Here is a 26,989-nt window from a genome sequence, read left to right on the forward strand (position 1 = left end):
CACTGAGCGAGGCCAGGGATCGAACACGCAACCTCATGGTTCCTAGTTGGATTCATTAACCACTGAGCCACGACGGGAACTCCTCACCTTCATTTTTAAATATGTCTTTGATGGGTATATGATGCTAGGTTTATATATTTGTTAGTTCTTAAGATGCCAGTTCTTTGTCTTTTGTCTTTGTCTTTCTGAGGGAGAATTATGTGAACAGTCTTAACCTTTCTGCCACTCTGTCCTTAATATGTCTTTTTTCCAGCTGTTTTAAAACTTTTGTCCGTATAATTTGGTCTCAGCAATTTGATATTGATGTACTTCGGTGTAAATATGTGTGCATGCATGCACGTGTGTGTGATTTATCCTGCTTGTGGTTTGTTTAGTTACTTGGCTTTGTGGGTTTATAATTTTCATAAAATCTGGAAAATGTCCAGAAATTATTTTTCCAACCTTTTTTTGTCCTTTTTCCATCCTCATTCTGAGATTTCAGTTATATCTCTGTTGGACAACTTCATATAGTCTCACGGGTGACTTGAGGATCTTCTTTTTCCTCAGTCTTTTTCCTCTGTGCTTTATATGGGATAGATTTTATTGCTGTTTTTCATGGTCTAGTCTTTTAATCCCATCCAGTAAAATTTTCATTTCACATGTTTTTCATCTTTAGGAGTTCCATTTGGTTATTATGTTAATTTCTCTTGTTATTTTTGAATCTTTCTTTAAATACATGTTGCAGAACTCTAATATTTATTTTTATCTACTTTTTTTGCTAGTTCTGTCACTCTGAAGACTGATTTTGTTTTTCCTACTTATAGGTCAGTTTTTTATTCTTATCTTGCCTAGTAAGTTTTGATTGGATCATAGTCAGTCTATTATGTTGCTGAGTATCTAGATTTTAGGGGGCTTTTTTTTTTTTTTTTTTTTTTTCCCCCTTAGGGAGTGTTGGTTTTTGTTTTGGCAAATAGTTGAGTTGTTTGCAGATCCATTTGATCCCATCAAACCCCATTTTTAAGCTTTGCTAGGCCTTCCTTCATTCCAGGGGTCGCTCAGAGTAGTATTTATCTATTTTGAATAACTCAGAAATCCCCAGGGACTCTTCACTTTGGCTGTGCAGAGTTCAAATGTTTCTCTGCCTTATCTGAGCTTCTTGAACTGTTTATCTTATATCTTGCTGGTATCTGTCTCTTCCTCCTTCTCTTCCCTCCTTGCCTTCCCTTCTCTTCCTTCTTTATGCCCGTCCATGTGGAATTTCACTTTTCCTGTTTCTGACCTAGTACTTGGCGAAGACTCAAGGGAACCCTTGTGCAAATTTCTGGAGGTTTTTTTTTTCCTCACATTGCTCCCCTCTTGGGGGGAATTTTGCTACAGGACCTTAAGGTTCATCAGCTTTCCTGAACTCCTGTCTCGCGTGCTAACTCTGCTAAGTTGCTGGGCTCTGTTTGGGTTTTCTCTGACTGTGTCCATGATCTAGAAATCATGTTCAGGCAGACAACCCAGATAACTCTTAAATTCACCTTGTTCATTTCACTTTTTTCAGAGATTACAGTTCTGTATAATTGATAGGTAGTTGTTTTATAATTTTAGCTAGTATTCTACTTCCTAATTTTTTTATTTTATGTTATTAATTTTTAAAGATTTTTATTATTTCTTAAATTATAGTTGATTTAGAATGTTCTGTCAATTTCTGCTGTATAGGAAAGTGACCTAGTCATCCATATATATATATATAAACACAGACACATACACACACACACACACACACACACATTTTTTTCCTCACATTATCCGCCGTCATGTTACATGTTGGAGCATTCTACTTCTTAAGAGTGAGAGTTCACGTCCGTTCCTTCATAGCTGGAAGCCTAGATTTTTCTCTTTTTTTAAATGCTGTAAATATTGATTATGCTACTAGGTTTTATACTCTCTAAGGAGAGATATCTGACCACCTTTCAATCTCTAACACAGAGAAAATATTAAATATTTGTTAATGATGCTCTTTGATTAGAAAAAGCACTAATATTTTCTGTCGTGAAACCTTTTGTTTCATATTCTTATCATATTCTGAATTTTAAAAAAATTCTCGTGGGTAGTTGTGACCCACTTTAAAAGATTATTTACTAGAATTTTAAAAACCATCATTGTGAAAGAGTTCCATACCATGGCAAAAATACCAAGATTTAATTTGCCTAGAATCAACATTCCTCTTCTCAGGATAGCATTCGACCATGTCTAAGTTATTCTGACCTGAAGTTATCCAATTTTTAGGATTATTCAGACCTCTTTTCCTGCCTTATTATTATTATTTTTAAAATGGCTTGCTTTTATTTCATTTACTTTCTTTCCGCTCATATCTCTATTAGGAAGCCTGGATGAGGGAGACCAGGGAGGGAGGGGGAAAGCTAGCACACGTGCAAATGAAACTTAGGAATTTTTGACTCAGTTTTAGTAATGTTTAGTGGTTATTAGAGGTGATGTCAAAATCTTTTTTTAGATTTCCATGGCCCTTGGAAATAGATTTTTTTCTTCTGGTGTCTGCTATAAAATGTTTAATTGGCTATCATTTTTTAATCTGTCACGGATACTGAAGTACACTAGAAATTTGAATGAATCTTCTGATCTGTTATAGTTGGAATATGAGTGTATTATGGAAAGGACAATGGGGAAATAAAGCAACATTCTTTATTGCCAGAAATCACTGGTTTTTGTACTAATTAGCTTTGAAAAATGTGGAGTTATTTGACAGACCAGATGTTTTCAGCTTGCAGCCATGTGTCTCATCAGTGAATGTGCCTTGTGTCCGCAGGCAACACTGTTAGATTTTTCTCATTCTATAAACAATGTTCCAAAATATAACTAAACCCCAAAGTGTGTTTATCTTTTTGGCTTAATTTCTGGCTTTCTATCCATTCTAAAGTTTCTCTCTAGAGGAATTGCATTTTATTGCACATAACTCTTCATACCTAATTGTAGTATAAACACCGTTCTGTTTACACTAAACCATGTGAATTGTACTGTTTTTGAGTCTGCAAAATTTTAATAAAAGCAACCATTTCAGATTAAACTAAATTTGTACTTTTATTTCTAAATTTAGAGGAAACAAATCTCTTTTATCTTTCACTTATTTGGACTAAGATTTTGATTTTTGGAACACAGGAAGGAAAAACATAAAAAATAGGTAAAACCAACCTTTAGTCTTCAGTGTTTGTGGTATTAAGTGCATTGGAGTAAGAAGACCTTATGTATCTACTATGAGATTCATTCTTAAAATCTAAAATAGAACTAAAGTTCTTTTATTTACAGAAATCAGGATCTGAGTTTTTCCTATACTAAATATATCATGGGAAATGTGGAAATTAGGAAATTAAAAATATGAAGAGAATATTATCAACCATAATGTTTCTACGCAAAGGGAAAAAAATCATGGTTGACATTTTTGTATATGTTTTCCTAGTCATTTTCTGTGTACTTATGTTTGTGTGCTTGTAATAGTGTAGTGCACACGTGCATACATATTCATAATTTACATACATATTTGTAATATATACATATTTGTAAAATATTATGATACAATTTATATTTTTTGAAATAATTTTCACTCAGCAATATTGTAAACACTTTGCTATTTTATTAGTCTTTGGATATGCATATTACATGGATATATCATATTGTTTAACAAATTCCTTATGAATAGACATCTAGATTAATTTTTTATTTGCTAATGTAAATAACTGCAATTCAAGAGTCATACATATTTTTGTATATCTAATATTTTTTTGGGGAAATGCAAGTTTAGAATACTTGTTTAGTAAAATTTTTCATTATTTTTCATTGAAAGCTTGTATCATTAATACAAATTTGTTTACCAGCAGACTGTGAATTCTTTTTTTTTTTTTTTTTTTTTTTTGTCTTTTTTGCCATTTCTTGGGCCGCTCCCGTGGCATATGGAGGGTCCCAGGCTAGGGGTCTAATCGGAGCTGTAGCTGCCGGCCTACACCACAGCTACAGCAACACGGGATCCGAGCGGCGTCTGCAACCTACACCACAGCTCACGGCAACGCCAGATCCTTAACCCACTGAGCAAGGCCAGGGATCGAACCCACAGCCTCATGGTTCCTAGTCGGATTCGTTAACCACTGCGCCATGATGGGAACTCCTATGAATTCTCATTTATTGAAACTCCTAATAATAATATCCATTATTTTTAAAGAAATCTTTGGCAGTTTGAGTGACAAACTTTTTTTTTTACGGCTGCACTTGTGGCACATAGAAGTTCCCCAGCCAGGGATCAAGCCCCCACTTCCACAGTGACCTGAGCCGTTACAGTCGGATTATTAACCCACTGTGCCACAGCGGGAATTCTGACAAAATTATGTTTTCGATTTGTATTTCTTCACCTCCCAACTTCCCTTCCCATTAGTTAGTCTTTTTTGGGGGTGTTTTGTGCCTTTTCTTTGTTCTCTGCTTAAAAAAACCCCTCAAGTGTATGTATTACAAATAATCTTTATTCTTATTCTTATTATGTTTTTACTTAGTTTTACTTAGTTGTTAGCAATCTTAGTTTTATTTGTGCTTAAGGAAGTTTTCTTACCAATAAGATAAATATTGTCCCTTTTTATTTTTTGTCTTTTCAGGGCCACACCTGAGGCGTATGGAAGTTCCTGGACTAGGGGCCGAATTGGAGCTACAGCTACCGGCCTACACCACAGCTGGAGCAACACAGGATGTGAGGTGCATCAGTGACCTACACCACGGCTCATGGCAACGCTGATCCTTAACTAACTGAGCAAGGCCAGGGATTGAACCTGCATCCTCATGGATACTAGTTGGTTTCATTACCACTGAGCCACAGTAGGAACTCCTCTATTATTATTGTGAAACATCCTTCTGCGTTTCCAGCAATATTTGTTGTCTTAAAATCTGTGGTATCTGATGTTAATGTAGCCTCGCTTTTATGGTTACTTCTTGGGTATATCTTATTTTGTCTTTAACCTTTTTGTACCTGTGAATCTAAAGTATATTTCTTGTAGGTAACATATAGTTGGATTATACTTTTTAAATCCTATCTGACAATGTCTGCCTTTTGATTGAAATGCTTATTAGTCCACTTGCATTTAATGTAATTATGGATATAGTTGAGTTTTACTCTTTGTTTTCTATGTTTTTCATGTCTTTTTTGTTCTTATTTATCTTTTACTCCTTTTTGGTACTATTTTAATTCCTCTATAAATTTTTAAATGATATTTATTTTTGAGTTCTTTTCTTTTTTTTTTTTTTTTTTTTTTTTTTGTCTTTTTTGTCTTTTCACCACACCTGCAGCATATGGCGCTTCCCAGGCTAGGAGTCCAATTGGAGCTATAGCTGCCGGCCTACGCCAGAGCCACAGCAACGCCAGATCCAAGCCGAGTCTGTGACCTACACCACAGCTCACGGCAACGCCAGATCCATAACCCACTGAGCAAGGCCAGGGATTGAACTTGCAACCTCTTGGTTCCTAGACAGATTCGTTTATTGAGTTATTTTCTTAGCAGTTACTCTGTGAATTATAATCTTCTTCTTCCTTTGTCACAGTCTGTTTTAGGTCATTGCTGATGTAGTTTTGACATTGTATATAGAGGCAGTTTTGCTTCAGTTTAACTCCATTTCTTCCCTGCACTTTTGTGCTATTATTGTCATTTATATTATATCTATATATTTTATAAACCCAATAATACAGTGTCATAATCACTGCTTCTAAAAAAACTTGTCCTTTAATGAAATTAAAAGAAGAAAAGAGAAAAACTATCTTTGTGCAGTCTTTTATGTTTAGCATATATTCATTGTTTCCTATGCTCTTCATTTTTTCTTCTTCTTTCTCTTTGTGAATTCAAGTTACTGTCTGTTATCATTTCCTTTCTGGCTTTTTCAAATATTTTTTTATAAGACAGATATGCTAGCAAGGAATCCTCTCAGTCTTTGTTTATCTTGGAATATATTTCACCGCCCCCTGCCCCTTTTTTGGCTGTTCTTGTGGCATGCAGAAGTTCCTGGGCCAGGGATCGATCCTGGGCCAGGGATCGATCCTGTGCCTTAGGAGTGACAGTGCCAGACCCTTTAACTGCTAGGTCACCAGGGAACTCCTTCATTTTCATTTTTAAAGGAGAGTCATCAGCTAATGTTTTTTTGGTCCTGCATGCTCAAAGAAACATGAGCTGATAAGGTGTCTACCCTTTGCCAGTGGACTTGTTATGTGGGTTAGGAAGTCTGCTGAGCTTTTATTTTCTGCCAGGCCTTTTCTTATGCACATGCCTCCTGGCTTATACTCATCCAGGGCCCTTTTAGGTGTTCATTACTTGTGCACAGCATCTCCATTAGCTAGGGCTATACAAAGAGCTATCAGGTGCTTCTCTGGGTCTCTTTTTTCTAGGACTTCCCTTTTTTAAGTTTTTGGTTAGTCCTTTGCTGTACTCTTTGTCCCAACCTAGAGAAACTTCAGGCCAGTAGAGCTGGAGGCTCCTCCCCTCCTTTTTTTTTTTTTTTTTTTTTTAAACTATATTTGCTACTTTTCCTAAGAGCACCAATCAATTTTGGATTTTCATCCTCTGCTTCACATCGTGTCGGCCCCTAATGGCAGAGAAGCTGCTGGTTTTCCTGACAAGTTATAACCAATGATGGGATTGTGGGGGCATCATGGAGAGGGTGTTGTAGGTAGCCCCAGGCAAAACCACCAAAGAGTCCCTCTGTTTAGCAGTCTTCATGAATAAATCCTTTCCAGTTTGTTCTCCTTTTCAGAGTTCTTTCCAGTTTTCAGAGTCCTGAAATGGTTGTTTGGTACAGTTTTTTCTAGTTTATATTTGCTTTTTGGGCAGAAGATTTGCTAAGTTCTTCCTTATGTCATAGTTGGAAGTCTCTCCTTGGGTACTTTATTTTATAGAATTATTTTTGTAGCATTGATGTGATTATTTTATGTTTTCCTTTATTCTTCCCTTCCCCATCATTGACCTTTATTCTATTCAGTGAATATCATTGATGGATTCTCTCAGTTTTCTGTATTCTTGGGATAAAATCTTTTGTGATTATAATTTATTAAGTCTTTAAAAAATTTTTTGGCCGTTCCTGCAGCATGTGGAAGTTCCCAGGCCAGGGATGGAACCTGTGCCACAGCAGTGATCCAAGCCACAGCAGTGACACTGGATCCTTAACCCACTGAGCCACCAGAGAACTTCCATCAAGTCCTTTAATGCATATTTTAATTTTTAATAATTTGACACTTATTTCTCCATTGATGTTTTTATTGAAACAATAACTGGATTTATCTTAAAGTAAAAACTAATTCAGGCTAGAAATTTTGCCTGAGAAATATATCTGTGGCTCTAAAGGAGATTAAGTTGAGCTAAAGGTGATACAATTCCTTTTATAGGCATTATCCTGCACTGAAAACTCTGGAACATCTAGAGCATACCTATCTGCCTCAAGTAAGCCACTATCGATTCTGCAAGGTGATGGTGGACAATATCCCCAAGCTTCGAGAAGAAATTAAGGATGTTTCTATGTCTGATCTCAAAGACTTTCTGGAGAGTATCCGCAAACATTCAGACAAAATTGGAGAGACTGCCATGAAGCAAGTAGGTCTTGGGTTTATAATAGATTGGCCAATGACTTTGCAAGTATTGTGTTAAAAACGGGTTTCTCTCTGTTAAGTGCCTTAATTATTTCTTGTCATTTTAAGGAGGACCTTCATCTTTATGGGAATACATAATTAAAAAATATATTTTATTTTCTTAACAGAGCAGTCTCCCATTTACTAGTATGTTGTTTTGCTCTGTGGCTGTTCAGTAAATAATGATCGACTGTGGTGCTTTATATTGGGGCTTTGAAGAGGTTTTTCTGTATTTTGAATACTTTCATTGGCTTTGGTTTAAACCCCAAGATTTAAGTTCTCTTTCTAGGTAATGAGCTAAATTGTGCTATAGGCACCTTTGGTTGATTATTTACTATGTAAGCAGGATGTCATGTTATATATGAATGTTTCTGTAATTGTTATTTCTGATATCAATGGGCAACAATGAAAAGAGGCCTACTGGGAAATGCTGTTAGTTATGGTCACAGAAAGAGATTTATTTACAGCTTATAAATTAACAAATGTGTTGGAGATATTTAATTTTTTTTTCTTTCAATATTTTCATTTCTAAGTTATGAAAGCCACAGGAACATCCAGAATTACTTTGTTCTCATGAATAAAGAATAGTAATAATTTGCAGCATTACTTGCTCTTTTGAAATTTAAATCACATTGATTTTATTAAAATTTCTCAGTATACCTTATGATGTAACCTGCAATAATAAATAGAAGGTTCAGTTGTTTATGGAAAGTGTTTTTGGTTCTGTAAACAACTGTGTTCTTGACTAAGTCATTTGTAATTCTTATCATTCTGTAAAGAATGAGAGAGTAGTCATATTTTGGGTCATATTTTTGGTCTCAGCTATAGCCTTGGTAATCTTTCAGGTATCTATTTGATTCTGCAAAAGAGATCTGCCTATTGGAAATCTCTTCCCTAAGGAGATGCGGATATTCTTTTCTCCTTTCTTCTTTTACATTTTCTTCATGTTATAGTTTATAAAGTGGAAAGTTTAAAGCTAGTTGATGATACACCTGATGGAAATAGTATTATCCTGTCATTTTTTTTTCAGTATTGAAGAAACAGAATTAATCATTGAAAATAGACTTTTTTTTTTTTTTTTTGCCTTGCTGTGCATATGTTTTGAGTATAGGAATGAAGGTATCTTGTAAGATAAGTCTTTATGGTGGTTGATAAATTTTTACTCAGCTTTCAAAATGTGGAAGAGTATAGTATAAAACCTCAGGAATCTTCCTTTTTAAAGTTGCTTTTTCTAGACCGCTGCTTGAGAAATTACTTCCTCTTTGGTGAAAAAGGGGATTCCATGAAGAATATTATTTCATTTAATGTGAGATTATCTGTTCACTCCACTTAATTATCTGAAGAAATTAAAGCCTGGTACGGGGAAGTGATCTGCTCAAGTTCAAATAACTTGTAAAGGTCAAACCCATAGTAGAATTCAAATAACTTCTACTGCTTCTAGTAGCTAAATTCTAATAGCTAACAGTTTATAGACTGTTAGTTATTAGCTATATTTTTGTCATATAAAGAAATGGTGAAGAAACCTTTTGTGAATTTAGGACTTTTTAATTAACTGACAACCCTTTCTTCCCCGTGTGTGTGTGTGTGTGTGTGTGTGTGTGTGTTTACATGTATTTGTTTATCTCAAGTATAGCTCTTAATGCATGTTATTACTCTCCTATGCTATGGTATATATAAAGTCATTGAATAAAGACATCTTATGCATTTAAAAATCTTCTGTAGTACTTAAAAAGTAAGGAAAGTAGGAGGGAGAGAAACTACTGTATACTTTGTACAAATAGGTATTCAAGAAATATTTGTTTAAATTCATGGATGTTGGAAAAGAGGGAGAGGATCTGGCTTATTTCTCACTTCTGTTAAGGCCAAAATGATGTTTCTTATTTGCAGTGGTGATTTAAGGAAACTTTCTGCTATGTGGCTCTTCTATTTTTAATATGGTTTTGAAGGTTGCTGCAGAAGGAGAAAGACCAAAGAGTATTGCATGTGGCAGGGTTTTTAAGGGCAAGGCATGGATATGACACATCATCACTTCTTCGATTTCATTGGCCAGAGCAGCATGGCCATACCAACCTGCAAAGGAGGCTGGGAAATATAATCTCACTCTGTCCAAGAGAAGAACACAGGTTTGGTGAATAGTAGCTAGTCTCTGACACAGTCTACCCTTTTGGTCATTGAGTATCTCTTGACTCTTCCTCTCATCTGTAGACCATATTTGCCCCTTCCCTAAGGAATGTAATCTAGTATCTCGTCTAGTCACTACATCCACCTCCGAGTATGGTTATCTTCCAGGGGTGCTCAACACTCTCATATCCAAATGTGTCTCTTCAATGGGCTGCTGACTAGGAAATAGAATGACAGGTTATCTGCACTCGTGGCCCTCCTGCCCTTCCCCCCAGTATACTATGGAGAAACTGGAACAGTATAGCTAAAACAAAAACTTCCATTTAGAAAAGGGAAGAATGGGAGATGTATAGTATTCCTTGCTTCATAGCAAATCATATAATCCTTTTAGACCGTTCATTGGGAAATCCTTCTGCATTTGTAACAGGGGAACTTCCTTGCTTAGATGTTGACTCTCTAGAAAGAACTCCTTTGCGCATTGTTCTCCTGGACTCCTGGCTGCATCCTGGTTTTTCTTTCCCTATTTTTTTCTGTGTGCATTTTTGAAGTGGATACTGGGGTATATAGATTTCTTTGAAGACTTCTGTCTCTTTCTCTGTAGATATACACATACATCTCTATCTATACTTATATCTACAACCATATCTGTATCTCTATGTATCTTTCACTGCCTATTTTCTGCTTCTGCAAGTTTAGGAAGTTTAGCTTCTGAACAAAGATTTATTTAGTCCAAATTTGTGGGGTTTTGGCATTAGCGTTGCCTCAAAACTTAGTAGGCCTCTAATTTTCCTCCCCAATAGATTCTATTCAGACCTTACCCAATGTTCTTTTCTAAATATAATGTTCAGGAATGATTTTTTTCTCCTTCCCTATTTGGGATGGTAGTGAAGTTGGGGGTGGGGAGGTGCATAGCCCTTGCCTCATGCCTCTTTCTTACTTTAATGGCCCTACTTTGAGGTTATATGGAATACCTGAATCTAACTTTTGTCTTAAGATTAAGTTACTTTGTTCAGAAATCTTTGTACTTAACTGCTCCAACTTTACCATCTTTTTCTTTTACTGTTTGGGATCTGTATGTGTTTACCTTTCTAACTCTCTGAAGCCCAGGTTTTATATATGTGTATATATATATAAATATATATATACACATATATATATATATTTTTTTTTTCTTAATTGTCCAGGCTTGTAAGTGATACTTATCACTGCTGCCAACATTATACTAGCTGTAGCTTACACATTTCAAGCAAGGCTTGGAAATACAGTCTATCTGTGTGACCAGGAGAAGGAGGAAATAGATTTAGTGAATAGCTAGTCTCTGCTACAACCTGCTGTTTAATTGCCTAGAAAAATTCATGTTTACATGTCTCTTGCCTTTTTTCTCACAATTTCATCTCTTTGACGTTTCTTTCTTGTATGTTTGCCTTCTAAGTTACTAATCCAGTTTTTAGTATTGTCTATGCTGCTATTCAGAGCCTTATCATCATCATCCTTAGTTCAGCAACTGCAGTTTTGGCTTTAAAAATATATTATTGTCCTGTTAAAAAAGTATTCTAAGCATTTCTGCTGTGGCGTGTGGGACTGGTGGTGTCTCTGGAGTGCCAGGACGCAGGTTTGCCCCAGCCTGGCACAGTGGGTTAAGGATCCAGTGTTGCCACAATTGCAGTGTAGGTTGCCACTGCAGCTTGGATCTGATCCCTAGCCTGGGAACTCCATATGCTGCAGTGTGGCAAAAAAAAAAAAAAAAAAAAAAAATCTAAGTAGCCTTCTTTAGAATCATACAAGTAAACAGATTTGAAAGTAAACAGACTTAATATTGATAGCTGGTTTGGGTTCTTCAAGAAATTATGTAAATGATTGTGCTTTTTCTTGGTGGACATCTCTTTTTTTCTTTTTTTTGGTCTTTTTTTGCTATTTCTTGGGCCGCTTCCGCGGCATATGGAGGTTCCCAGGCTAGGGGTTGAATCGGAGCTGTAGCCACCGGCCTACGCCAGAGCCACAGCAACGCGGGATCCGAGCCGCGTCTGCAACCTACACCACAGTTCACGGCAATGCCGGATTGTTAACCCACTGAGCAAGGCCAGGGATCAAACCCGTAACCTCATGGTTCCTAGTCGGATTCGTTAACCACTGCGCCACGACAGGAACTCCTCTTTTTTTCTTCTTCCACTTATCGTATCCTGAGTCGCTGCCTTGATCCCTGGGTGGGTTTTGTCCTTTGTAAAGTAAAATGATGGTGGTAGGTTGTAGACTGGCTTCTGTTTGAGATACACCAGTCAAACTACCAGAAAGACGCTACCCTAATTAGGGTTTAATGAGCAAACCAGGCTCCAAACTTTTATCTTAGATTATAATCTCAAACTATTTGTTATCCAATTTTATCAAAATACATGATGCAAAAAGCACTGTCTGAGGATGATCTGAAGGAAATGTAGTTTATTCCTCTTAGTCCAAGTACTATATTGTCTCTGGACAAAGCTTTATCTGCAGGAAGCTCTTTGCTTTGATTGTATGTGGAAGGCAGCATTCTAAGATGGTCCCTAGGATTTCTGCCCCCTGGTCCGTGCATCCTGTAAAATCCTTTCCCTTAAGTATATGGACCTGATGTATAAGGTGAGTACCTTTAAAAGAGGATCTGGAGGTCAGAAATAGAAGTTGGAGAGATTAAAAACTCTAGCAGATACTTTACTCTTGGTCTTGAAGAAGCAGACTGCCATATTTTGGAGAAGGCCATGTGGCAAGGAACTGTAAGCAGCTTTAGGTTGCTGAGAGCTATTCCCAGCTGATAGCCATTGAGAAAATGGGGACCCAAATCCTATAACCACAAGGAACTGAATTCTGCCAACAATATGAGTGAACTTAGAAGAAGCCCTGAGCTCCAAATGAAACCATAGCCCTGACTGACACTGTGATTTTAGCAAAAGACCCTGAGCAGAAGGCCCAGCAAAAACATGCTAAAGTCCTGATCCATGGAGACTTTGAAAACAATTGTGTGTAGTTTTAAGCCATTAAGTTTGTTGTAATATGTTACACACAACAGTAGAAAACCAATATATTCTATTATTTTGACCTTGAATAGAATTACTTTTTATTAAACTGTACATTTTAATTTTGCCTTTGAATCTAGGAAACAATGGTATAGTCAGTCTAGTTTAAAAGGTATCTAGCTAGAAGTTTCTGAGTCTTTCATCAGACTTCCAGTATACCTGGGAAGTTGCAGAAAAGTAAGAAAATTTACAAGTATGAAAACTAGGATAGAAATTCAGTCATTTAGCAGAATCTGAGGAAGAATTAGAAAAGTATTCATTCTACTGTTTATTACTATATCAAATTTTAAGTTAGGCAGTTATATTTTCAAAAAATCTTTCATATTCCAATATATATCTTTTTAACATGGCAATGGATTAAAAGCATTTACTGGGTCCCCTCCCCCCCGCTGTGGGTTCTGCCATGGGAAAATGAACCATCTTTAAAGCCAGTAGAAAATTCTCTCTTTTATCCTATCCCATTTTCTATGTTGATATTCTTACAGTGTGTTTCCAAAATACTATTTATGTCTTTTTTTGGAATAATCAATTTAGCTTGAACTGATTTTATTAAAAAATGTCTAAAGTAGTTCTTTGTTAATTGTCTACTGTTTTCTAGTTCTTTTTAAACTGATTTCTGTAATTCACTTGTTATGGAATTGATTTGTGCAGGAGTGAAGTTCTGTATTTCTTATTTTGATTAGTTTGCCTTAGGCTTTGCGGGACTAAATAACATTTGTAATGTAAACATTCTTGGCTAGGTTGATTTCTATGTGAAGCCCTTTAACAAAGAGAAGGATTTATTTACTTTTAAAATTCTAACTTGGCGTTGCCAAATTATATGGGTTATATAACCGATGCTTAGAAAAGCAACTGGTTGCTCATAAAAGAAATTGAAGGCTCCCAGGCATTCTTCCTTTAGTAACTAGTTTTAAAGAAACTGATCCTTGTGTAAGATTAGTTGTCACCATGGTTCTTTCAGCCCAGAACTTTGTTTGGTTAAGTCTTGACTAGAGCAAAATGTGCTCTTTCATTTATTGGGTAGAGCATCTTTTGACTTAGATCAGGCACGGTACTACTGACTGAGTTCACATAGGCCATGTAATGATGCCAAGTAAAAGAAGTATTGCCCTTGAAACCTCTTTTGTGCTGGATGCTATGCAAAACTCCCACTGAATAGGGCCTTTAGAGTCAAAGAAGTTGATGCTCACTTGGTTTGGTGTTCCTGGATTTACTTTTTATTTTTTCTTCTTGATTTTGTTATTTATATATTTGTATGATTTCTTGTTCCTTACTCTTTGATGATGTGGATGGCCTGGAGGTAAGGTTGGGGGGAATGTGAGAGCTGTTTTATAGGGATTCTTGGGTAGGCAACAATCAGCTTGTGATAGGCAGTACAATTTTAGAATCTGGAGGATAGTGAGGATTTAGTTTACTGTTAAGTAGTATGATAATTAACAGAATAGACTTTGGCATTTGGGTTAGATGCCTAGATTTTCAATTTGCTAGCTGTGTGACAGTGGGCAAATTACCGAATGTCTCATTCAGTCTTCATGACTCTGTAATTGGAATTTTTAATCTTCTTTTCAAAGATGTGGAAACATTTAGGGAAATCAAGTACATAGTTCCAGGCTTAAAATAAATGTTAACTTGGAAAAACAAGAACTCTTCCAGATGAATGGTGAATGCATATTCTAAGAGTATGGAGAAGGAGGTTAAAATTCAACTTGATGATTGTAAATAGATAATGCTTAAAACTAAAAAGAACACAGTAGCCGAAAGGTAGAAGCAACCCAAGTATCCATTCATAGGTGGATGGATAAACAAAATATGGTATGTACATATAGTGGAATATTGTTTAGCTTCAAAAGATATAATTTTGACACACACTACAACATGGATGAACCTTGAGGACATGCTAACCTTAATGCTAAGTGTAATAAGCCAGGCACAAAAGGATGAATATTATATAGTTCCATTTTTATGAAGTTCCTGAAGTAGTCAAGCTTATAAAGACAGAGAGTATCATGATGGTGTCCAGGGCTAGGGGATGATTCGTGTTTAGTGGGTATATATTTTCAGTTGGGGAAAATGAAGTTCTGAAGACAGGTGGTGGCAGTGGTTGTACAGCAATGTGCAGGTACCCGATACCACAGAACTGTACAATTAAAAATGGTTAAAATGGAAAATTTTATTTCATGTATATTTTACCTCAATTGAAAAAGCCTAAAGAAACAGACAGTGGTACACACAAGCATGGTATGTAGAAATAAAGAGGTAAGCAACAAAGCAGTGCTTGCTTCTGGAGAGCAGGATTTGGGGGCAAGGAAGAAGGGAGGAAAGTCTTGTTTCTCAGAGTAAACTCTGTGTGTGTAGTGGCTATGCATAGATTTGTAAGTACAATTTAGAGAAGACATATTGAACAAAAAAAAAAAAAGAAAAGAAATATAAGTCAAATTTGGTATATGTATAGCAGGCAGGGTCTGTTGGTGGACTGGATATGAAGGTGGTAAAAGGGTATAAAGGAAATGTTCCCTTATTTAAGGAACTATTTATACCTATCTATGGCCTTACTGAGTTTCTTTTCTGCTTTGTGTGGGTAATTGAGGAATCTCCAGTTTTTCAGATTTAGAGCTGTAACAAGATGGACTACGAATTATGTGTTAGATATAAATTAAATAAATTTGGGTCCATTCAAATCTCTGTTGTATGTATGCCTTATTAAAAGAGTGAACAGATAAATTTGATAGAATGGGTAACAAAGCAAGTGTTTCTTAAAATAATATAAAAATCTTGAGGGTGATGATAAAAGTTGTAGGTTTGTGATAACCAGCATGTCTTTTTCCCTTGCCTTTTTTCTTTTTTAAAACATTTATTTAATTGATTTATTTTATTTTATTTATTTTATTTTATGGCTGCACCCACGGCCTTTGGAAGTTCCCGGGCCAGGTATCTGAGCTGCAGCTGCAGCAATGCTAGATCCTTAACCCACTGTGCTGGATTAGAGATTGAACCTGTGCCTCTGCAGGGACCAGAGCTGCTGTGGTCAGATTCTTAACCCACTGTGCCACAGCAGGAACTCTGCCTTGAGTTCTCAAGATAAATATTTATCCTTATTCAGAAGAAAGTATGAGTTCGTCAACACTCTGTTTTGATTGCAAAATGTTATACTGCCTCGCCCCTGCTACTACTGCAGGCCCACACACTCATTTTGTACTGGACATGTACTCTGGTGTGTGAATAGTACCTGTGCTGCTGCAGGAGAAGATGGGGAAAGAGCAAATTAGAAGTGCCCTGGGAGTTCCCGTCGTGGTGCAGTGGTTAACGAATCCGACTAGGAACCATGAGGTTGCGGGTTCGGTCCCTGCCCTTGCTCAGTGGGTTAACGATCCGGCGTTGCCGTGAGCTGTGGTGTAGGTTGCAGACGCGGCTCGGATCCCGCATTGCTGTGGCTCTGGCATAGGCCGGTGGCTATAGCTCCGATTCAACCCCTAGCCTGGGAACCTCCATATGCCGTGGAAGCGGCCGAAGAGATAGCAACAACAATAACAACAAAAGACAAAAAAAAAAAAAAAAAAAAAAAAAAAAAAAAAAAAAAGAAGTGCCCTGAAGGAAATGATGCTGATAGGCTTTCATATAATTGGCTTGGCCTCAGAATCTTGTGGGAGAGAGCCAGTTGCCTCGTTATTATTTCATTGGGAAACTTAACTTTCTGTTAAATTTGAAATAAAGGAAAATTACTTACGCTATGAAATTTTTCTTGGGTGGTTTGTGCAATAACTGTACTTCGTTCCATTACAGTACTCCTGGGACTTCCCGCTGCCTCTAAATATCGTGAATAATTGTACCAAACTAATGTGGAAATGTTTAGTTTACTAAACTCACTGGAGACCAGTACTATAAAGTTTTGAGGTGGAAATGAATTGACCTTACTGATGTAAATAAGATGCTGTGTTTTTATTACATAATTTAGGCTCTGAAATATGTAAAGATATGAAAGATTATGTAAAATGTTACCTCAAATATAACATGCAGATATGTAGCCTAAGTGCTGTTAAATATTACCATACAAGGGGCCGAGAACAACCATTTTATTATCTTTATTATTAGATTAAATTTAGATCTTGTCAGACACAACCTCTGTCTGCCCTTGAATGGAAGCAAGATATATTTGTCACCTCATTGGAATGAATTATTAAAGCTTATGTTTAATAGACAGTGATCTCTCATTACAGGTCTGAATGAATCTGTATTACAGTTATTTTTAAAGTTATGGAGTTCCCTTTGTGGCTCAGCGTTTAACGAACCCCGCTAGGATCCATGAGGATGCGAGTTGAATCCCTGGCCTCACTCAGTGGGTTAAGGGTCTGGCATTACTCTGAGCTGTGGTGTAGGTTGCACATGCAGCTCATATCCACTGTTGCTGTGGCTGTGGTGTAGGCTGGCAGCTGTAGCTCCAGCTCGACCCCTGGCCTAGGAACCTCCATATGCTGTGGGTGCGGCCCTAAGAAGCAGAAAATTAAAATAAAAAAATAAAGTTACTATCTTCCTTTGCTTGTGAATGGATGGTGCTTTTTCAAGTCAGATATAATAACTGCATGGTTGAAATATGGAATATATATTTGAAAACAAATACTTGCTTCTCTTTTACTTGCACCTGTTTATATGGTTAGAATTACCTCCCTTTCTTTTTCCTTCTCTCCTTTTTTCCATTTTTACTTTTTCTTTTTTTTTCTCTTCCTCCTTTTCTCTCTTAGTTCTAGAAATTCTGCTTGTAAGACACAAGAATTCAGCCTCATCCTGAGCAGCCTTACATGCTGACCATCCCAACTGAGAATCTTTATTTTAAAAAATCAGCCATGATATGAAATCCGAAACCATGATAAAATTCAAATCAAGTTTGAGAATCATGGTATTTACTCTCTGCTATATATTTGTTTAGCTCTGTGGATAATGAATGGTTCTCTGGTCTAGAGAACTGTTCCAAGTATGACATTTTAAAAGGATTTAAATTTAAGGATAAGGACTAATTAGTTCTGGTTCTTCCCAGATCCCATATTTCCTTGATGGTCTGATATTGTGTCACTGTTAATTCTAGATAGATGCTAATATCTAATCTTACATTAACACAGTGAAAAATCTGCAAAGCGAACAAGGACACTAAGGACATGTTTTAAAATGATTGTAACTTCCCGTTGTGGCACAGACTACTATCCGTGAGGATGAGGTTCGATTCCTGCCCTCGCTCAGTGGGTTAAAGGACCCAGCATTGTCAGGAGCTGTGGTGTAGGTTGCAAACGTGGCTCAGATCTGGCGTTGTTGTGGCTGTGGTGTAGGCTGGCAGCTGCAGCTCCAATTTGACCCCTAGGTGGGGAATGTCCATATGCTGCAAGTGTGGCCCTAAAAAAAAAAAAAGAAAAAGAAAAAAAAAGAAAGGTTGTAAATCTTGCCCATTTTTACTTAAATGTGATTAATCCTTGGACCCTGCCTACAGATAGTAATTTATCCTACCATTTGAATTCCATCTTAAATTTGGCGACTACTTTCTCACATTTAGTTCTTTATACCCTAAGTTTCGATCTGTGTAACATAATTTTGTAAAGTAGATCTTGTAGAACATGACTTGTCATTTGGTCTTTTCAACTTTTATTTTTTTAATGCTTTTACTGGGTTAGCAGAAATCATTAATACCCAAGAAAATAGGTCTCATGTAATTGACTATTGAAGTTACTGTGACATTTTATAAACGGGAGAATTATGAGTTATAAAATGTTATAATCAAAGGGAAATTAGCACAATCAAAGGTATTTTTATTTTAAAAGGATTGAGTTAGATTATATTGGTTATAAGAACACTTTGAGATAGTATTTTAAGAATGTAGACCCTTAAAAAGATTAGGAGAAAGGAGACCTGATCCATTGCCAACCTTCTCAAGGACCATAGGCATTTAATTATTATCAACTTGGCTGCACTAATTGTAATAGAAGAGATTAGGCCTTACCATGTCTTTGTCATGCAGTTAATAGTGATAATACAGAATGCAGAGCAGCAATCACCCTCTTTGTAATAATTTTTTAGAGAAAGTAAGCGTATATCTATTACTTCTGGTCATTATTATGAAAAAATTGTGTATCTTCAGTATTAAAGAATGTAGGTTTGGAATCAAGGAAGCTGCATTGAAACCTCTCACTTGTAATGTGTCTGGGCAAAACACTTAATGTAAGCCTTAGTTCCCTATTTTATTAGTAAGTGTCAAATAAGATCATGTATATAAAAAACTTAGCACTGTGTTCAATATGCAGTAGGCATTTAATAAATATGGCATTTTTGGATGTTTCTGTTTTGAGATCTATGTGATTTTATCAGGCAGTTAAAATCCTCACTTGGTGTAGCTTAGATATTGATAGTCTAATACCATCTGTCTACCATCATAACTACATTTTCCAGGAGTATTTTAATTTATGTATATATTATTTTATTATTTTATATCAAAGTATAGTTGATTTACAGTGTTGTGTTAGCTTCAGTTGTACAGCAAAGTGATTCACTCATACATATATCCATTTGTTTTCACATTATTTTACTATATAGGCTTTTACGGAATATTGAGTAGAGTACCTTGTGCTATGCGGTAGGTACTTGTTGATTATTGATTTTGTATATAGTGTTAATCCCAAACTCCTAATTTATCCTTCCTCCCATCTTTCCCCTTTGGTAATCATAAATTTGCTAAGTCTGTGAGTATATTTCCATTCTATAAACAAGTTCATTTGTATAATTTTTTAGATTATACATATAAATGATATCATATGATATTTGTCTTTCTCTGACTTACTTCACTTACTGTAATATTCTCTACGTCTGTCCATTTGTTGCAGATGGCATTATTTCATTCTTTATTATGGCTGAGTAATATTCTATTGTATGTATGTACCCCATCTCTTTATCCATTCGTGTATCAGTGGACATTTAGGTTGCTTCTGTGTCTCGGGTATTGTGAATAGTGCTGCAATGAATAGTGGGGTACATACATCTTTTCAAATTATGATTTTCTTTGGATATATGCTGAGGAGTAGGATTGTTGGATCATGTGGTAGTTTGTTTGTTTATTTATTTATATTTGGCTTTTTGGCTTTTCTAGGGCCGCTTCCTGCGGCATATGGAGGTTCCCAGGCTAGGGGTCCAATTGGAGCTGTAGCCGCTGGCCTACGCCACAGCCACAGCAACGCAGGATCCAAGCTGTGTCTGCGACCTACACCACAGCTCATGGCAATGCCGGATCCTTAACCCACTGAGCAAGGCCAGGGATCGAACCCACAACCTCATGGTTCCTAGTCAGATTCGTTTCTGCTGTGCCACGACGGGAACTCCGGTAGTTCTATATTTAGTTTTACCCTTCCTCTTTTGATCTCTTAGGATTTTATGACTATCTCTTTTTTTTTGAATTTTTAATTAGAATATAGTTGATTTACAAAGTTGTGCCAATTTCTGCTGTACAGCAAAGTAACTCAGATATCTATATCTCCCATCATGTTCTGTATATCTTTCGTCATGTTCTGTCCCAAGAGATTAGATATAATTCCCTGTGCTATACAGTAAAGCCTCATTGCTTATCCATTCTCAATGTAATAGTTTACATTTACTAACCCCAAACTCCTAATCCATCCCACTCCCTCCCCCTTCTCCTTGGCAAACACAAGCCTCTTCTCTGTCTGTGAGTCTATTTCTAGATTCTATGTATAAGTGCTGTGATATGGTATTTGTCTTTCTCTTTCTGACTTACCTTACTTAGTATGAGAGTCTCTAGTTGCATCCATGTTGCTGCAGATAGCATTATTTTATTCCTTTTTATGGCTGAGTAGTATTCCATTGTATATATGTACCACATCTTAATCCATTCATCTGTTGATGGACATTAGGTTGTTTCCATGTCTTGGCTATTGTGAACAGTGCTGCAGTGAACACAGAGGTGCATGTATCTTTCTGAATTGTACTTTTGTGTGGATATATGCTCGGGAATGGGATTACTGGATCATATGGTAATTCTATGTTTGATTTTCTGAGGAACCTTCATACTGTTCTCCACAGTGGTTGTAACCAGTTTACATTCCCACCCTTTTCTCCACACCCTCTCCAGCATTTGTTATTTGTAGACTTATTAACAATGGCCATTCTGACTGGTGTGAGGTAGTACCTCATTGTAGTTTTGTTTGCATTTCTCTAATTAATGATGATGAGCATTTTTTCATGTGCATACTGGCCGCCTGTATATCTTCTTTGGAGGAATGTCTGTTTAGTTCTGCTAATTTTAGGACTGGATTTTGTTGTTGTTGTTGTTGTTGAGTTGTATGTGTTGTTCGTGTATTTTGGAGATTAGGCCCTTGTTGGCTCATCGTTTGCGGCTATTTTCTCCCATTCTGTGGGTTGTCTTTTCATTTTTCATATGGTTTCCTTTGCTGTGCAAAAGCTTGTAAGTTTGATTAGGCCCCATTTGTTTATTTATTTATTTATTTTTATTTCTAAAAATAAAGACTTATCTAAGAAAACATTTGTACAGTTATGTCATTTTGCCTCTGTTCTCTTCTAGGAGTTTTATGATGTTATGTCTTATGTTTAAGTTTTTACATCATTTTGAGTTCATTTTTGTGCATGGTGTGAGGGTGTGTTCTAGAGTCATTGATTTACAAGCAGCTGTCCAATTTTCCCAGAGCCACTTGCTAAAGAGACTTTTTCCCATTTTGTATTCTTGCTTCCTTTGTCAAAGATTAATTGAGTGTAGGTGTCTGAGTTTCTTTCTGGACTCTCTATCCTGTTCCATTCATCCCTATGTCTGTTTTTGTACCAATACCACACTGTTTTGATTATTGTAGCTTTGTAGTATTGTCTGAAGTCTGGGAGAGTTATGCCTCCTGCTTTGTTTTTTCCCCCCCTCAGGTTTGCTTTGGCAATTCTGGGTCTTTTATGGTTCCATGTCAATTTTTGGGTTATTCTAGTTCTGTGAAAAATGTCATGGGTAGTTTGATATGGATCTCATTAAATATGTAGATTGCTCTGGGAAGTATGGCTACTTTAACAATATTAATTCTTCCAATCCAGGAGCATGGGATCTCCTTCCCTTTCTTTGAGTACTCTTTAATTTCCTTGATTAATGTTATAGTTCTTAGTGTATGTCTTTTACCTCCTTTGTTTGATGACTATCTTTAATGCTGCATTTAGATTCCTTGTGTGTGTGTGTGTGTGCACATGTGTGTGTGTGTGTGTTTATTGTAGATTTTTGTTTTGTGACTACTGGAAGGTTTTGACATAGCCGTCTCTCTCTCTTTGTATGTGGTTATATAGATATATAACAATATTGTTTTTAGGTGCTGTTCTCTTAATTTCAAATGCATTTCCAGTATCCAGCATTTGTTTTGTCCTCATGATTGCTGGTTTTGGTATCATATTTGTATGTGGATGATTTCCTACCTTTACTGTATATTTGGCTTTACTGGTGAGCTTTCCTATTTGTAATTGTCTTGTTTCTAGTTGTTGCCTTTTCTTTTTGCCTAGGAAATTTCTTTTAGCATTTGTTGTAATGTTTGTTTGGTGGTGCAGAATTCTTTTAGTTTTTGCTTATCTTACTTTTGCTTTTGCTTTCATTGCTTTAAATATATTGTGCTTGTCCCTTCTGGATTGCACAGTTTCTCCTGAAAAATGATGGTCTTAGGGGGATTTTCTTCTATGGTATTTTTTACTTTTCCCTTTTTTCTTTTGATATTTTCTCTTTGTCTTTAATTTTTGTCAGTTCATTTAATATGTGTTTTGGAGTGTTACTCCTTGGGTTTATCCTGTATGAGACTTTCTGCACTTCCTGTACTTGGGTGATTGTTTCCTTTCCCATGTTAGGGAAGTTTTTGGCTATTATCTCTTTAGTTATTTTCTCAGAGCCCTTGTCTCTTGTTCTTCTGGAACCCCTATATGTGAATGTTGCTGTGTGTAATGTCCCAAAAGTCTCCTAAACTGTCCTCCTTTCTTTCCACTCTTTTATTCTTTATTCTGTTCTGTGGCACTGTTTTCCACCATTCTGTCTTCCAGCTCACCTAACCATTCTTCTGCTTCATTTATTCTACTGTTGATTTTTTTCCAGTGTATTTTTCATTTCACTTATTGTATTATTCAACTCTGTTCTTTAAATCTTTTAGCTCTTTGTTAAACATTTATTATATCTTTTGGTCTTTTGCCAAGATCTTGCATCTTTGCTGTATATTTCCTGTCTCCACTTTACTTAGTTGTTCTTCTGGGATTTCATTTTGTTCTTTCATCTAGAACATTCCTCTGCCATATGTGTAACTTTCTGTGTTTGTGGTCTCTGTTCTGCAGGCCTGAGGATTGTGGTTCCTCTTGCTTCTGGTGTTTTCCCCCTAGCGGTCGGGGTTGATCCAGAGGCTTGTACAGGCTTCCTGGTGGGAGGGATTGGTGCCTGCCTACTGGGTGTGGATCTGGGTCTTGTCCTTCTGTTGGGTAGGAGTCAAAGGGTGCTTTCATAAGCCACTTGGGCTCAGGACAACTTTAGCTAACCTATCTGCTGATGGGTGGGGCTGTGTTCCTGCCCTCTTGGATTTTTGGCCTGATGCATCGCACACTAGAGCCTGCAGACTTTTGGGTGGTTTCAGGTCTTGATGGCAAAATGGCATCCTCTGAGAGAGGTCATGCCAATGAGCACTGTCTGGCATCTTCACCATCAGTGTCTTTGCTCCCACAGTGAGCCTCAGCTGCTACCTGCCTCCCCAGGAGACCCTCTAAGACTAGTAGGTGAGTTTGGTGGAGCCTCCTATGAAGTCACTACTCTTCCTGGTCCCAATGAGCAATGGACCTTGTGTGTACCCTCCAAGAGTTTCTGTTTCCCCCAGTTCCTTGGAGCCTCTGTGATCAAGCCCTGCTGGCCTTCAAAGCCAAATGTTCTGGGGGCTCTTCCTTCTGATGCCAGACCCCTCAGCTGGGGAGCTTGCCATGGAGCTCAGAACTCTCAGTTTTGAGGGAGATCCTCTGTGATTTATTGAGTTTGTGGGTAGCCCACTAGGCTGGTGTTGTATCGCAAATGTGCCTTACCATCTTGTTGTGCCTTCTTTGTGTTTGGATGTAGACTGTATTTTGATAAGTTTCAGCCTTTTTTGTCCGTGGTTACTCAGCAGTTAGTTGTGATTTTGGTATTTTTGTGAGAGGAAGTGAATTCAAGTTGTTCTATTCTGTCATTTTGTCTCCAGCTCCCTTCCGTGAGTATTTTTAAACACACTGATGTGTGAAAGCATGAGCCACTACTTTCTGAGGGGAAATTTTTTTTTTTAATCTTAAATGTTTTCCTTATTTTTTTCATATTTCAGTGTGAATAAATGTAGGGTTTTTTGGTTTGTTTTGTTTTTTGTACTATATTTGCAATGATTGCTTTAATATCAGTGAGAAACCAAACTTTACATCTGCTTAAGTGAGCATTTCAGACCATGGAAATTAGTGAGATTTAAATAGCTAGCTTTATTTTGTTGTCGGAAATTGGATTTTGGGCTCTGAGCCTTTCTACAGTCTCTTCGAATAACTTCAGCATGCTTCTAGTGATTGAGCTGTATTTTCTAGGAGCACAGTGTATTTTCTTATTTCCTGTGCTGATAATTCTTGGTATGAAAAAGTCAGTTTACCGGTCTGTTGTAATTATTATTATTTTTTTTTTTTTGGACAACTCTAGACCCTTGTCACGTGTATAAAGTGTAGTGTAGTCAAGTTTGAGGTTTGGATATACAGCCCTCCTCAAATCCCCATGATGTGCCCTTTGACCTGGGGTAGTTCTTACTAGCCCTGGAGAAACCCAGTTGAAAATTCCTAAGATTATTGTGCTTTCAGCGAGTGCTTTATTCTGGTCCTGGGCCAGATGTTTTCTTTACTGAGTACAAAATCTCCATCAGAATAATGGTAAGGGAAGTGATATGTGAGAAAATATTTAGGAGGGCCAGAGAAATGGACCTTACAAGTTCTAGAACAAGAGGAGTCTATTTCTCAAATCCTTCTAGATCTCCCTGATAAAAGTTTTAGCAGATAACTCTAAAGTAGCTTTCAAGTTTAAAAAATTTATATTCAATAAACTGCTTTGTTTTTTGTTTCCATAAGTTTTAAAAACATGCATAGATTCATGTGACCATCTGCGCCATGAACAGAACAATTCCATCACCTCCCCACATTCCTTTATGCTACCCCTCTGTAGTTAAACCTTCTCCATCCCTTCTCTGGAGTTGGGCCATGAAGTATATCAAAAGTATAGAATGTGGAGTTCTCATCGTGGCTTAGTGGAAACGAATCTGACTAGCATCCACGAGGATGTAGGTTCGATCCCTGGCCTTGCTCAGCGAGGTAAGGATCTGGCATTGCCATGGGCTGTGGTGTAGGTTGCAGATGTAGGTTGGGTCTGGCATTGCTGTGGCTGTGGTGTAAGCTGGCAGCTGTAGCTCTGATTAAACCCCTAGCTTGGGAACCTCCATGTTCTGTGGGTGAGGTCCTAAAAAAAAGACTGAAAAGGGAAAAGTATAGAATGTGAAGCACATTGAACATGTAATGAGGACTACCAGAAATTGGTTAATTAATTATTGCTAGGCCACTCACTGATTGGAAGGAAATATGGCATTTCTCTTATTCCCTCTTGTTTAGGATCTCAACAGAGAAGTGAGCCCTAAACTAGAAACACAGAAAAATTAAATTTTTGGGAGTTCCCATCATGGATCATTGGTTAACGAACCCAACTAGCATCCTTGAAGATGCAGTTCAATCCCTGACCTTGCTAAGTGGGTTAAGGATCTAGCATTGCTGTGAGCTGTGGTGTAGGTTGTAGATGCAGCTCAGATCCTGCGTTGCTGTGACTGTGGGTAGGCTGGCAGCTACAGCTCCGATTGGAACCTTAGCCTGGGAATCTCCATATGCCACAGGTGCCTCTCTAAAAAGTCAAAAGACCAAAAAAAAAAAAAAAAAGGAAAATTAAATTTTTGCAGTGGAATAGCAAGCTATGATCACCTAAGCTGTTGCTTTTTCTAGGTCTTTATTATTCAGAGCTTTTGGGCTTTATGATCTTTGAACCTGGCTGTATACAGCTGGATTCTTTTGGTCTTCATTAGAAAGTAAATGGGGAGAGTTCCCGTCGTGGCGCAGTGGTTAACGAATCTGACTAGGAACCATGAGGTTGAGGGTTCGGTCCCTGCCCTTGCTCAGTGGGTTAACGATCCGGCGTTGCCGTGAGCTGTGGTGTAGGTCGCAGACACGGCTCGGATCCCGAGTTGCTGTGGCTCTGGCGTAGGCTGGTGGCTACAGCTCCAATTAGACCCCTAGCCTGGGAACATCCCATATGCCGCGGGAGTGGCCCAAGAAATGGCAAAAAGACAAAAAAAAAAAAAAAAAAAAAAAAGGAAAGTGAATGGGGTAAGTGACTGTACCAAGATGGCTGGGGAAATAAGTGCTGACTTAGGAAGTGGTTAGATCTTTGATTTTTTTGCTCACACACTCCTTTCTTTTTTGTCCTTTGTGAGGCTCCTGAACAAAGCAATGGCAAGAGTTTATACTGTGAGCTGAAAGATTTCAACTGACTATATTTTATTTGTTTTGAAAGCTTGCAAAAAAAAAGGTTGTTTTGTTGACGAGTTTAGGCTACTTTACCTTCCTGACATAATTTTGTAATTGCATATCTATAGCAAATTGAGAACAGCTTTCAATTATTTCATTTGTGTATGCATGTAGAAGAGAAAATTCTCTGCAGATCAAGGCAGTTGTTTGGAGGGAAGGAAAGGGCTTTGTCAGGTTGTGGTGCCTATTTGTACGTGTGCGTTTGTTTAAGTTCAGAATTCAGCCAACCATTGAGGCCTCTCGTGTGGTTAGCCATTAAAACCGAACAGTGATAATGGATCTTTATATAAATGTTTAAGTATTTGGAAATTTTTAAAAATTGAGAAAGTACTATTTTAGAAATCAGGGTGGCCTGTCAGGGGAGATGATTACAGTCTATAACAGTGAGATGTTAATGAGTTTGGGAAGGAAGTAGGGAATTTAAGAGCTCTTATTTTTAAAAAAGCCTTGCAGTGCCAATGCTTAAGATGTATTCTGTGGCACACCATCATAAATCACAGGGGACCCACTTGTAAAATATTAGGTAGTAAAAAGAATCTGGGTAGGTGTTTGGAGGAGGGGAACCTATAGCTAAGATAGAATCCAG

General features: G+C 37.2%; 1 protein-coding gene across 3 annotated transcripts in view; it reads left to right on the plus strand.

The window, feature by feature from the left end:
• Positions 1 to 26,989, plus strand: part of EXOC6B (exocyst complex component 6B) — a 607,614-nt gene that overhangs the window by 93,663 nt on the left and 486,962 nt on the right. For all 3 annotated transcript variants that reach the window (XR_014841692.1, XM_085018912.1, XM_085018911.1), the window contains exon 6: positions 7,385 to 7,589. Coding sequence is in view for 2 of the 3 variants with exons in the window: in XM_085018912.1 (XP_084875038.1) it covers positions 7,385 to 7,589 (205 nt within the window). In the remaining variant the exon portion in view is untranslated. The remainder of the gene's footprint in view (positions 1 to 7,384; positions 7,590 to 26,989) is intronic.

This window comes from Sus scrofa, chromosome 3 (genome assembly GCF_054392235.1).
Source record: "Sus scrofa isolate SSC_HxYL_T2T_F1_AM1 chromosome 3, Sscrofa_HxYL_maternal_Yorkshire_Landrace_v2.0, whole genome shotgun sequence".
In the NCBI taxonomy this organism is placed as follows: Eukaryota; Metazoa; Chordata; class Mammalia; order Artiodactyla; family Suidae; genus Sus; species Sus scrofa.